The sequence below is a fragment of the Pezoporus wallicus genome, unplaced genomic scaffold (genome assembly GCF_028554395.1).
Source record: "Pezoporus wallicus isolate ANWC-B61680 ecotype Strahan unplaced genomic scaffold, APGP_CSIRO_Pwel_v1 contig_5261, whole genome shotgun sequence".
Classification (NCBI taxonomy): Eukaryota; Metazoa; Chordata; class Aves; order Psittaciformes; family Psittacidae; genus Pezoporus; species Pezoporus wallicus.
The window spans coordinates 109,423-123,117 of NW_026642423.1; the positions used below are offsets into that span (position 1 = coordinate 109,423).

The 13,695-nt window shown below is 44.9% G+C and overlaps 1 protein-coding gene and 1 long non-coding RNA gene across 7 annotated transcripts in view; one reads left to right on the forward strand and one right to left on the reverse strand.

Annotated features, from left to right (window-relative positions):
- PDLIM1 (PDZ and LIM domain 1) overlaps positions 1-13,695 on the reverse strand; it is a 43,005-nt gene that overhangs the window by 12,304 nt on the left and 17,006 nt on the right. For all 6 annotated transcript variants that reach the window (XR_008975031.1, XM_057430118.1, XM_057430115.1 and 3 more), the window contains exon 3: positions 9,970-10,054. Coding sequence is in view for 5 of the 6 variants with exons in the window: in XM_057430118.1 (XP_057286101.1) it covers positions 9,970-10,054 (85 nt within the window). In the remaining variant the exon portion in view is untranslated. The remainder of the gene's footprint in view (positions 1-9,969; positions 10,055-13,695) is intronic.
- Positions 6,715-12,319, forward strand: LOC130610334 (uncharacterized). The gene is made up of 4 exons (XR_008975032.1): positions 6,715-6,788; positions 10,716-10,888; positions 11,800-11,830; positions 11,977-12,319. It is a non-coding gene; the product is annotated as an uncharacterized LOC130610334 (long non-coding RNA).

Below are 13,695 nucleotides of genomic sequence, written 5' to 3' on the forward strand. Positions count from 1 at the left end.
ACTTTGGACTTTCTGGACGAGAAATTCCCACAATAAGGGTGGGAAGATGGCTGTTGTTAATAAAAAAAGACTGTCCACAGGCAGTGACAGCTAACTGCCAGAGACTTCTACAGTGTCAGAAGTATGAAATACCACCCAGACATCCTCGGTTTGCTGCAAACAGGAGGCTTTGAGCAGTGGTTATTAGTGGATACTAAGAAACACTAATTACAATTTAATACGAAAGGGGGAAAATCCAAATCTTAAATAAGACAAGAGATGATGTAAGACTCTTCTGAATCATAAGCAGTGCTAACAAAAATAGGAAAATTTCTACGCCCCATCCCCAGTTCAGGAGGCTGGGAATTTGCAGCCTAGGCAGAGATAACAACATTTCTCTCCAGAGAAGACACTTGACCAAAGCAAGAAGAAAGTACAATGAGGCCTCACTAGAGCAGGCATAAGAAAGGAGTAACATTTACAAAGGCAGCTGAAATATCTGGGGCTAAAAGATGGCACCCAAATGTGCATTTTGAAATGTTTTAGCCATCTGTAAAGTTTGGGCAGGGCTTCAATACAGGGCTAAGGTCCAATGGCACAAGATGAAACAGGGCCCTTCTTAACATGCTGGGCCCATGGTTCCCAGCACTAATTAACACAACTGGTTCCCCCTCCCACTCAATATAGGCGCTGACTTTTACAGCAACGAAGTGAGCCTTCACCGCCCTTTGAACGTCTCATGACATTTGTTTGATAGAGCTATAGTTACAGGATAAACACTCAATAAAAACAAGTATGACTAAATGCCCCTACAGATTTTTCTTTAAATCACTTTTATGTCCCCTGATTTCCTTAGGCAACTGGCTAACATTCCCAGACTGACAGATGGGAGTCATCTCACGTCATGGCACTCAAACACGGCACCAAGCACAGCACATAGGAGCCCTTAGAGAAGAGCAGTGTGGATCCAAACGCACTCATGAGTCACAAATCATCTGAAATCAGCGGGCTAACTCAAGATGTGGGGTGGCAGAACTGCTCTCCCATGACTTTCTGGCTGATGCTTATGGATGTCAGCTATGCAGCTTTCCCACACACCAAAGGAAGAAAGACCCTGGAGTAATTAGCTAATCTCCCTTTGTTGCAATCTCACTCAAAGCACATAACAGTGCTCATAAAAATAGTCTTTCCCATGGCAGAAACTGTGGATTTTAGCAAAAAAATTACTTCAGCCTGTATATCACACCGTGGGGAAAAGTATCAGTGATCTTTTATCAGCATTAAATGCTCATGCTAGCCCACCATTTGGAGGCCACAAGTAGGAAATGGGTTCAGAAGTGTACATAAATAGCTGGTTTAATGAAAGACAGAGGCGCAAGTTTTAGGCTAAAGGAGTTACACTCTTAGGTCAAAGAGGCTCAAAGTTGAAATCATGTCACAACCTGTATTGCAGAAATATTTAAGTACTAATCAAGAATTAGAAAAAAAGGAAGTAATTTAGAGTTGCTTTTATTTTTTAATTCTGGTTTCCTAAGGAAGCGAGTCATCTCAAATACATACTCCACATGCACACGGGCATGTTCCCACTCCCACGAAGGACCTTTGGATCTGTCAGCCAAGCCCAAATCAGTTTGACAGTGATAGAGGCCTCAAGGATGTTTAAGTTCCTACAAGCATTAAGAAAATAGACAGACGGATGGATGAGTGAGGCTGAAATCACATTAGTGCTTTGACTCCAAGAGCTCCAACACATGATCAGACACAAAATCCACACAGGAGATTTTGGCCTACTTTGGCCACCAGATAGGTTTTCTGCTGCGTAATTATATCCAAGACCATAAATGAAGCTTTCAAAAGCATTAGGACATCTGTAGTAACTCTCATGTGGATCAAGCCCACTGATTATAAGGGAGTTTATAACAGGTTAAATAGAGATACTGGTGCTTAAGGTATTATCTGAAGATTATGTTAGATGACCAGAAAACTCCCATCTACAGAACAGTGAAGAGGTGTATAATCCAAGAATCTATGGACAAGTATTACAAGAACAGTAACATTATAAAGAGCATTTGGATAATCCAAAGTCTCCAGCACTTCCTGTCATGCTGTTCTGCTCTTTCTGCTCGAGCTGTGAAAGGAATTTGCAAAGAACAAGTGCTTTCATGATCCCAAGATCAAAAGATAGTGTGTTCTCACCGTCAAATGTATTTACCTAAGGATTTGCCAGAACCACCAATACAGGCTCTGCGGTGTTGCAGCAGTTTTGTTAAAGCCCCAGCTCCTGGAATCAGATGTTTATGTGAGAGTCTTGGACTTTGTATTAAAAAAAAATACCAGAAATGTGACATTCCCAAAAACCTGAACACCAGAAAGCAAGTGAAAAATGTTAGTGCAAAACCAGTGCACACTGCATTTGTATGCAGTTGAGATGCCCGGGGTTTGCAGCATCTCAAATCTGTGGTGTCCTCAGGACCAACACAAAGAAAAGGGGGCAAGCAGCATTAAACAGCATCTCTGGCTGGACATGCACTGCAAGATCAGTAAGCAATGATTTGTTTGCAAAGAAAGAACTGGCAGTCAGACACAAAGACATGATCTTATCCAGTCAGAGCATGACCTACTCTGTCAGTAGTAGAGAGGAGTGTGACTAATTAAAATCAGATCTTTTTGGAGACATCTTCAGTTGGAATCTGCAGTCAGATCCGGAAGCACTTGCCTCACTCTTCCTGCGAGCCATGGCGCTGCCTTCCATGAGGCACAGAATGCACTGTAGAGGTGTGGCTCAGTAAGTCATTGCTATTGTTGCTAAGCCTGCTGACAGGCAGCCCCAGTCCCCCCGACGCCAGCCCTGTCTGCAGTGGGTTGCAATCAGCAGCGAACAGGAGTAATGGCAGCAGTTGCTTTGGTCTGAATACAGGGTATAGAAGCTCCTAGCCTCCAGGCAGCATACTCAAGAACAGTATTTTACCACTATGAACTGACACCACGATAGTTAATGCACTTCGTCTGCACAGATACCAGCCACGCTCCCCTCCTTCCTTTGAAGATGTATGTCTCCAGGGGGCCTGGCAGAGTGGTTAGCCCAAGCTAAAGTGGATTAGCAACTGCACAAACTTCTCTGCCAGGGTGCTGCTTCTGAACTTAGAGAGGTCTCATCTTGCTTCACTTCAAAATGAAGCCAATTCCTCCAACAGCCCCCTCCCTATCTGATACTACTCCTCCTCCTATGAACAAGCTCCAAGTGGCTTTGGAGCACAACCCTGCTCCCAAGTCCTTCAGGCACTAGTGCAAACCCCTCCCCCCACATCCCAGAGAAAAAGCTATTCCCCCTATCCCAAGGACAAACAAGGTTTGTAGGACCCCAACTTCAGGTCAAATAATGCAGGTGTCCCGCTAGATGAGTTCTCTGAGTGCCAGCTGTTAGTGGTAGGAGCCCTCTCTGAGAGCACCGGGAGATGCTGCTGTGTGCTGCAGACACTGCACAGTGGCTCTTCCAGCTGGTTGCCAAGTGGCTCCCCTGCTATCATAGCCCTCCTGGCAGGGAGCCGCCAGACACAGAACCAGGCTGCAGGGATGGGGATATCATCCCTGCGCCGGGGCAGGAAGCTGATCAGCATTTCCTACTGCACCGGCTTCAGGCTGCGTCATGGGGAATTATCTGGGAAAACAATAGCCCCTTCCTCCCACTCATGCCAGGCCATGCTCAGTGACGCTGAAGCCCAGTCTGTGAAATCCCCAAAGCTACGTCAGCCACCACCTCCGTGCCTGGAGCCGGGGTCGGGCAGCAGCTCACAGTGGCTGGCTGCTTCCTCCTCACCACGCATGGACACCACCGTGGGGCCTGCTTATCTTGGGAATCTGAACGGGACTCCAGGGAAATTCCAGCTGTCAGCAAGGCAGATGGATAGGCAGACCAGGATGAGCCACCTCCATCAGCTGAGCTGCAGCACATCCCATGCATCAGGGGCATAAAGCCACCTGGATGCCTCCATGGCCCCAAGTGCCCTCAGGCAGGTTAGAGGCAGTCTGGAATGAGGGTGGGCTTTTGTGACCCATCCGCTGTGTGGTGAAGTGGCCAAGGCCATCCCAGCTGCACTGACTTCACCACCACCAGAAACAGGAAAAAGCTGGAAGTTCTTCGTACTTGCTAAATAAACTAAACCAAGACATGAGGGTTAGGCAGCCTTTCCCCTAAGCAGGGTTTTCCTCTCCCCACAGCACAGTCTGAAGGCAGCCAGCAGTGCTGGGGGCTCAGAGGTGCTGGCTGCTGCCCTGCTGCCACTGCACTCACAGTACCCTCACTCCCCTGTCTCCTCCTGCCCCCTGCCAGGTCCCTAGTCAGAGCCTGGAGGCTCGGGATGGGCGATCCTGGATTGCACACCTCGAGAGCCATGCCAAGCGGAAACAAGATTAAACCAGCATGAATGTTTATTCAGCTCTAAGAAAACAGGCCCCTGACCAAGCCTCAACAAATGAGAGCTCTCTGGTCCCACGAGGAGAGATGAGTGGAGCCTGGCAGCCAAATCCCCTGGTCCCATCCTCACCTTTGTGAAGCTGCCTGGGGAGCAAAGGCCATGCTTGTGCCTAGCTGAGGGGTAGGCTGCTCTCACCAAACGTGCAGCAACAGCTCAGAAGGGGAAATCTGCATGGCAAACTCTACCCCATGCTATGTTTCAACAGCTGCGATCACAAGTATTCAGAAGTGCCTTTACTTTCACCTCTCCCACTGTTATGGCTTGGGGTTTTCAGCTATGGAAAGATCTTTTGCAATGCTTTGAAATAGGATTAGAAATTAGGAAGAGTTTGGGGTCTTGTTATTGCAGGGGGGTAAAACAACAAGCTGGCTTCCCACATCCTCTCCCTCCACATCCCCGACACATTCCACATCCATGTGGTAACGCCTTTTAACCAAAAACAGGTCACGATACGCCAGCACAATTCCCTCGTCTGAAATGCAATGTTGTTACTTTATATACCTATTGCTTCATGCTTTGCCCATACATGCATGGCCTTATCAAAGGCCAAGCCAGCCACACGCCCAGTTTCTATAGCCCCTGCCTTCTCTGTATCCAAGGAGATAAAATACACAAGATGGAAACAATGACATCACTCTGCAAGGACAAGGATGACAAGGATAAGGACAGGACAGGCACTCAAGAAGCCTTGGGAAGACAGAAGTGGCTGTCTGTCTCTCTCATCCCACAGATACCCTGATTCACCCCCAGAGCTCCTCCAGCTGCATGTCTGTAGGTTATTTTTCATTTAAAACAAAACATCCTCATGTTTGAATGACTGTATCTTCTGTGTTTAGGAAGAACCAATCTATCCATTGCAAACCAAAAGTTTTTGCTGACATTCTTGAGGGGTGACGTTAATATGTGCCTCACTGCAAACAGGGTATGTGGCCTTCAGGGAGCTGGACAAGCTTTGTTGGAGACAGTGCTGATGTTGACCTCCCTCGAAGCTGGCCTCTCTTAGCTCATTCCCTGCATGAGCTCACTCAGCTCAGAGACCTAGGCCCCATTGATCTCACTGTCCTACAAATACAAGGAGGGATAAAAAAAGATGACAAACCTTTTCCCACAGAGCCTAGGTCTGACAAGACATGGCACAGTCTGGGGGATAGAGTTTTATTGTTTAACTGACCAAGGGGCAAAACAGACACACACACACCAGTGCATCGGTCCTAAGCTTAATTCCTGGCCCAGGGTCACCACAGGGCATGGCTGAGTCTGAAAGTTATGCTGGTCTCTGGTCACTGTCATAAGCATTAAAATTACCTAAGTCACCACATAACTTGTTCTCTTCTGCTGTGATCACTTTTCTCAAGAAACATTAAACAGAAGAGAGAGGCAGACATGCTATTTTAATCACCCACTGCGGTGAGGAAAAGATGGGAAACTGACACTGAGTGATCGCCCTTAGGATCTGGGTGAGAAGTGCAAGTGAAATAATTGAGTAAATATACTAAGAGGGCTCTGTCATTTCCTTCCCCTAATGTTGCCATGGTCACTCCCAAAACAAAGCTGGCTCAGCTGCTGAGCCATCATAACCGACAGACTGCTACACCTTTCGATGAAATGTGATTTTGTCATCTCTTTTGCCTCAGTTTAAAGTAATTTCAGAAGATAAAGATAATAATAATAATGAAATAATAATAAGGCTGTAACTCTTTCACGGGCAAAGGTCAGCTTAGACAATGAAGTCAGTCTTAGGATTCAGGACTTCAGGGAATGCAAAAGAGGTTATAGAATGTCTTTTTATTTTCCAAAGATGCCTAACAGTATCTTAAACTTACATTCCAAGTAAGGGAAAATACTTACAGAGGATGACACAACACTTCACCAAGTATCAGCCTCCAAAAGGATTACAGCAATAAACAAGTAGTCTACATCAAATGGGGTAAAAAGAATGTGTAAGCAGTGATCTTAAAATATGTGGCTAGTCATCTAGTTCTTGAGACAAACAGGACAATAACTTCTTTTGGAAGACCTTTTGAAAAGACCTGGTTATTTAACTGCACCAACAAAATGTGAAGAGGAAAGGAAGGCAGATAAGTGCGAGAAATTTCAGTTAAGCTATTGAAGGTAGTTTCCCACCTTCGACATCAAACTGTCTAAGAAAGGCAGAAACTTATTTGAATAACTGCAGTCCCATGTCTTCAAAGAGTTTAAAGCTTTTGTTTTTTTTTTTCTATTCACATGTATTTCTGCATTTTTGAATGGCTGTGTGAAAAAAGTGAGATGTCAGAGGACCTTGCATCAGGACTTAAATGAACCACTTGGACTCCCTATGTCCTGTTTTCTTTGGTAAGTGAATTAATAAGTGTTCTGTACAAGACTGTTGCCAAGGAAAGCAAATAACACTGTTTTCACTGGCGAGCAAGTTAAAAAAACCTGAACAGCTCAGCGCTGCCTTCGAAGACTCAGCTCTACTCATAATTTCAACCAATCCTGTTAGAAAAGTGAGATCAGCATCTTTGTGCTAAAATTCATAGCAGTTTGCCATTTGGTATGTACATGCACAACATCTGCTCCACTCTGCTGCTGCTGATTTGAAGCAAGCCTGGCTGAAATCCCTGGTGATGCTGCGAAGACACAGACCCAGAGTGACTCAGCCAGTGCTTACCACAGCTCTGGCAGCAGTTGGTGTGCTCCACTGACTTCATGCTCCAAGCAGACAGATCCCACCACAAACTTTACTTGCTGCAGTCAGCTACTGAAAAAGTAAGCAGATCTGTATAAAAAAAAAAATAAATAAAAACCAAACAAAACCACCAACACAACTTTAAAACTTCATGGTGGTCATGGCACCTTTCTTTGACACAGTGGACTAGAATAATCAGGCCCTGTGAAGCAGCAAGAGTAAATGGGAACTTGTGGTTTGGTGATATCATGTCTTCCCTCTCACAGCTGAATTCCTTTGAGAATGCAGCAGGCAAAACCTTTTAAAGGAAAGCTCCATGCTCTGAACAATAGCAAGCCCCACTTAGGCAACTGCAAATGACTTCCTTGGCTTCATTTTAGGAAGGGGAATAAGAAAGGCAAGATTTCTGTGAGATCTTGAATGTTCCTTTTACAGCAGGAAATAACTCTTCTGTTAGCCATCACAAGGGTCAAAGCTTAATTTTCAGGCAACAGTTTAATCCTCGTATTGGATTAAGACAATGGTGACTGCTCAGAGATAAGGTTTGTAACAGGAATCTCTCCACAGTCAGTTTTTCACCAAATTCTCCTGCTGAAGTCAGTCACAGGTTGGTGTTGTGCCACACTTACAAACTGGCAGCATAGGGTTATTTGTATACCTAACTCCACCTGTGGCCAGACCTACAACCAGCATTAGGACTAAGGTTAGGATTTAGGAGGGAATGTGCTCCACCAGCAGGGTTATTCCTGAAACCTGCAAGTCTGACCTTCATAATGGCCTTTTCTTGGATTCTTAGAATGCAGGGCATGACTTGGAAGTCAAAGACTAGAGTTAAGGTTAGTCTCTCTCAACCGTGTTTCTTGCTGATTGCAGCAGGCTCCCTGCAACACCCCAGGGCTGACTCACATACAGACCCTCTACCTGGAGGGCAGCTGACTAAAAGAAAGCTATCGATTAGGGTTAAAACTGTCATAGGAAATTAGTTTAAGAGGTGGCATTAGTTAATTAATATGGCCTATGTTTAGTACTTGAGCAGCAGTGAATATCTGTTCAGTTACCCAGGCTGGACTCGGGGGGGGGGGGGGGGGGGGGGGCAGGGAGCAGCTAGGGACAGAGATGCTGCAGCAGTAGGTTTCTTGTTGCAGTTAACTAAGTTTAGTGAGCTGCACTAAACTCCTGTTTGGCATGTATAGTGCCCTGTGTCTAATTCTGGGGTATTTAGCTGAATTCTGTTTAATGGCTGGGTTAGGAACTTGGCTTCTAGGATCAGGTCTCCCACTGAATTAAACAACAGCCCTCTGCAGCCTTGCAGCAAAGCCTCAGTGCAGACTCTGGCCCACTCCTTCAGCAAGACATGACTTCCAAGTCTTAACGTTTGCAGCAGAACATCTCCAGAGCTAGGGTAGCACAAGACACAGGCCAGATCTCAGCTCGACAGTGTCACAGACAGGTGTCATTTCATGGCCCCAGCCCAAACTAAGTCCAAATGGCTCAGTCTCACACTGTGCCTTGGCTGAGTTATGAAATACCTGGAGAACACCACACTGCATTCTTAAGCCAAGCAACACACAGCCCAACATGAAACAGAATAGGAACAGATCCTAGGCCAAGGTCTGGATGGAGTATTGCTGCAAATGTGCTACTTTTGGTTCAGGTCTTTTCCAACCCAAATAGACCTATTAATGTTTAATTAATTATTATAGAATCACAGAATAGTTAGGGTTGGAAAGGACTTTAAGATCATCAAGTTCCAACCCCCCTGCCATGGGCAGGGACACCTCACACTAAACCATGTCACCCAAGGCTCTGTCCAACCTGGCCTTCATGCCAGGGATGGAGCATTCACAACTTCCCTGGGCAACCCATGCCAGTGCCTCACCACCCTTAAAGAACTTCTTCCTTATATCCAATCTAAGCTTCCCCTGTTCAAGTTTTAACCTGTTACCCTTTGTCCTATCACTACAGTTCCTAATGAAGAGTTTTATCTCTACTGATTTTGCTAGAAAGATTCACATGGGATGTGTGCTAGGACCAAAATCCATGCCACTGCCCAAGTAAAAATCCAGAGAAATGCCACTGATTTTAGCACAGTATTGTAGCATATTATATTATTTAGGTGTAATATGTATTATTATATTTAGTGTAGTATTTTAGATTTTTGCAGTGTAATCCTCTAAATCTACCCCAGGCTAGATTTAGCCCTTGCACAGGTCGCTGCTACTATAATATTTACTTGACAGAGGCAGCAGACCAGTGAAACAAGGCTATCAACAGGTTACAAAATCAGCCTTCTAGACAGAGGGTGAAAGATCTGCCACACAAGTAAAATTGTAAAAGACTGATGTACTTCTCTCCCACTTTCTCCACAGCTAGACTGCTAGTAAGAACCTACTAAGAGGAAAAAAACCCAACAAACCAACAAAAAAACCACCTCAGCAACAGAAAAAAGTGTAAGAGTGAATCATTTTCCTCCTCTCTCAAGACCTTTCTTATCTATGAAAATCATCAGGCTTAGCAACAATAGCAATGACTTACTGAGCCACACCTCTACAGTGTGTTCTGTGCCTCACTGTAGGTGTGAGCATGCAGACAGCAGGAGACGGCACCTCGGATCCAAGCAGACAGCACCTCTTCACAGCAGCAGACTTCTCACAATGAGGCAGGGAGTCTGTCTCCCAAGGTTTCTGAGGGACATGTGATTTCCAGGACGTATGGGGCATGGTGCTATCCCCAAAGCTACCAAGGGAGCGACACATGCTCAGCTCCTTGGAGTATCAGGCCAGAAACCACGCTGAAGTTGGACAGGAGTATGCAGGAAGAGCACTCAGTTACTCCATTACTTACCTGTGGTTGAGAGGCCAGATTCATCTTATAAGGATGCGTCTTTCCCTCCTCATTTACAAGTGGTGACCAGACTTTTGACTCTGTCCTGCAACACACAAATTTTGAATAATCTGTTTTCATCAGGGAGCATCATTACTGTGAATAAAAGACCTAAAGTTCATCAATTTCCCAAACATTTCCCCAGTCTTTTATACAATACTATCCACATCAGAAGGAATCTAGACAGCCTCATTTTAGGCATGTAACTTAAATGACTTAGTTATGTTGTAAAAAGTCCTTGGAGAAAAACAGGATCTCAGCAGTGACTGTCCTGGCTTATCCTTTGGGACTTCACTGGCAACACATCAAGCATGGGCTCCAAACCAGGCAGTAAAGTTGGTGGTCACCCAACAGCAGAAGGTGGAGATATCCCTTAGATGCAGATCCTTTAATTAAATGGGACAATTCAGATTACTGTGTGCTTCAGCTTTTACGGATAGCTGGGAAGAGAAACTGACTATACAGCTAGCATTTTGCTCTTGAAGTTGGGCTGCCTTGGATAGCCTGGAAATATTTTTTTGTTTGGGTCTCTGAAATTTTCTTCTTATTTATACAGCAGTATCCATGCTAAACAAAAAGGCTTTTGGGAATTGTGGGGAGGAAAAAAACCAAAACAAACCAAACCCCTAAGAACCGAGATGACATCATGTGTCAGAGAAAGTCTACATAACCTTTACTGGTCTGTGGTCTGACCCAGTTACTCACAGCAGCCTGAAACACAAATGAAGGTCTGTTACCAAAACCAACCACTTTTACTATCATCATTTTGGAGTTTTGCTATGTCCCAGAGAACAACAAACAAGTGGTGAGGAAGAAGAAGAGTGCTTCGATCTGCTTGAGATACTTTGTGGGAAACGTATATTACCAACATTTGTCAGAAGTACAACAGTAGCTGGTATCTCAGGTGGACTAAACAGTGCCACTTTTCCCAAGGTTTTTAATAGTAGGGAACGAGTGGCTGCAGTACTGCTGAGTGAAAACTGTAGTTCAGTGCTAAACATTGCATAATGCAACAACCAGATGGCTGATAAACTTTTAGGATGAGCTTTGAAAACCACGTCCTGTTTTGACAAGAGCCCTTTGTGGAATCTGCAACTGCAGATAGACGTACTTCCCAGGTATTTGTGGGTGCAGGGCCAGCTCCAATTTAAGTACTTTGCAAAACAGGAATGCTTCCACTGAGAATTAGAAAAATTAGAATTAGAAAAAAAAACAACAACCCAACCTTTAAACAGAAAAGGCTTATAAAAAAGATAAGGACAGAGAAATAGGTGACAGAGCTACCAGTGATAAATTCAGTCTGATCTATACCATTCTTCTGGAAGCCCTCCAATGTCAGGACATTTTTCAATCAGCCCAAACTTACCTGTGATGCACGTGTACATCTCAGACATTTGCTGCATAAACAGAATTTTAACACTTACATCCAGAGGGCAGCTCAGTGGGAGGTAGCAGGAGGCAGCATTCTCACTCTGGGAAGAGGAGAAATTTCATTGACCTGCTATTGCCTCTACTGCACTCTGGACTTTACACAGAAGAAACCTGAATTAAGTCTGCTGTGCTGCACCCCCTTTCACAAGAAAGTACAAAGACACAGGTCACACCAGATATCCTTTACAGGCATTCAGGTACAGCAAACCTTTGATTCCAGGCTACTGCATCGTGCAGGACCAGCCGCAGTGCTAATACCTGAGAACCTGCCACCCAAATCTTGACATCTGGCAAGTTATGGCACACACAGACTAACAATCATTATCATTATCCAATCTAATCATTATTTTGTCTCAACAGCTGCTGCTACTGAATGCACAACATACCCCAAGTGAGTATAAAACAACCAAACCCTCCTTGCTTCTAGCAACCCACACTTTAAGCAGTTTTATCCAGATTACAGCTATCAACCCTGACAGTCACAGCCATATCTAAGATAGAGGTTTTTTGCACTTGAAAATTATATTTGCAGAGCAGAGCAGCCTGTTGACCAATGCAAAGCCTTATTCCTTGAAAGTGTTTTGAACTCCTGTGTGACCAAGTTTCATCTCCTCTGGAAAAGCAAGGAACACATCAAAGTATATGGAAATCAAACACCCTGCCAGCCAGGCTGCAAGCAAGTGGACATTGGCTGCTTCATCAAGAGATGAAAGAGCAGGTCAGAGAGCATTAAACACTTCGGCTGATTTCTGGCATGAGGCATCCATGTGCCTGTTCCCACTAGCAGTGATCTAAGTAATTCTGAGGTAGCATTATCTTTTTTACAGCAGCTTAATATTATCAGATGTCAAAAGCACCAAAAGGCCTCAATCAGACTGGAAATTTAAGCTCAGAGCAGGCCAATGTATGAATGCAGAGCGGAGACTTCTCAGGCACTTGCTTTCATCCCACTGCCCCCCACTCAGTGCATTTGAGGTGGCACAGTACACTGGTCTACATCATAGCAGAGACAGCTATGGCCAGCTACTGCAGCCAGTGGGGTTTGATTGGATTTTTTTGTGTTTTTCTGTTTGTTTTTTTTTTACCAGATTTTTCTCATTTATTAGCAAAGCAAAAGCTCAAGTTTGTTTCCCAGCTTGCTGCCATTCTGATCTGTCACTGGATATAAATGGAAGCAGCAAGGTCACTCCAGGCTTTACTTTCAATCCAGTTTAAAAGTTATCCAAACAGAAAGGTTAAATAGCCCCCATGGTTGTCCCTCTAAGGCTGGAAGGATAAAGCTTCCCTTTGTCTTCACAACAGCTGCAGCAAAGCCCTTCAGCCACTCTCAGCAGCCCATTTATAGCCCCAGTGAAGCCACCAAGAGGAGACAGTTTTGCTTCCCTGCCTTTATCTAGCTCTGAAAAGGTGCATGCCCCATCCCACCACACTGCCAGTGGAGCCCATGGTCTGCAGATCATCAGTAGAATCACTATGGTTCCAGCTGTCAGCAAGGGTTTTCTGCATCCGTTCCTGGTGTCAGTGCTTGCACTTTTACTGAAGCATGGAGGAGAAAGAAAAGCAGCACCTAAAACTTCACCTCCTGTCTCACTGCTAGCCAGGGACTTTCTGAAAGGCCGGGAAATGTGGGCATAAGACACAGACAGTAGGGTGGATTCATTAGGCTCATCATGTTTGTATCTTATCTACATTTTTTCATATCTTATTTATACGAAGCCGGGAACAGGCATCAGAGCACATAGCTCAAACCCAGCCTTCGCAATGGTGCCTTAGTTCACAGCAGGCTTCTACAGGTAGCTGTAGTAGCTTTCTGGAGGATTTTTTCCCTGATTTGGAAGAGAAGATACCCAGCCACAAAGCCACCTCCATGCTCACTGTACCTCTGCCACAGAGTGTGGCCACGCTAGCAGGGCTACCAGACCTGCCTCTCCACCAGTAGTGGGGCTGGATATCCAACAACATACTGTGGAAACCCACCCCATTTTGGTGAAAGCCCCATAGGATCTCACAGTCTCCTGCTTAAATTGATGAATATTTATGATACGGTTTCTAATGGATATTCTTTCAAATGAGACTCCATCAGAGAGCACCACTTAAACAGTGCAGAAAGAAAATACAAAAACATGGCACAAACAAGCCTGGAAACAAGTGCCAAGCAAATTAATCACAGGCACGTGGATATACGAACTTTAATCTGTTTGCAGTTTACATTTCCATGCTGTTTTCCTCACGACAGGAGAGAAAGCAACCAAGACA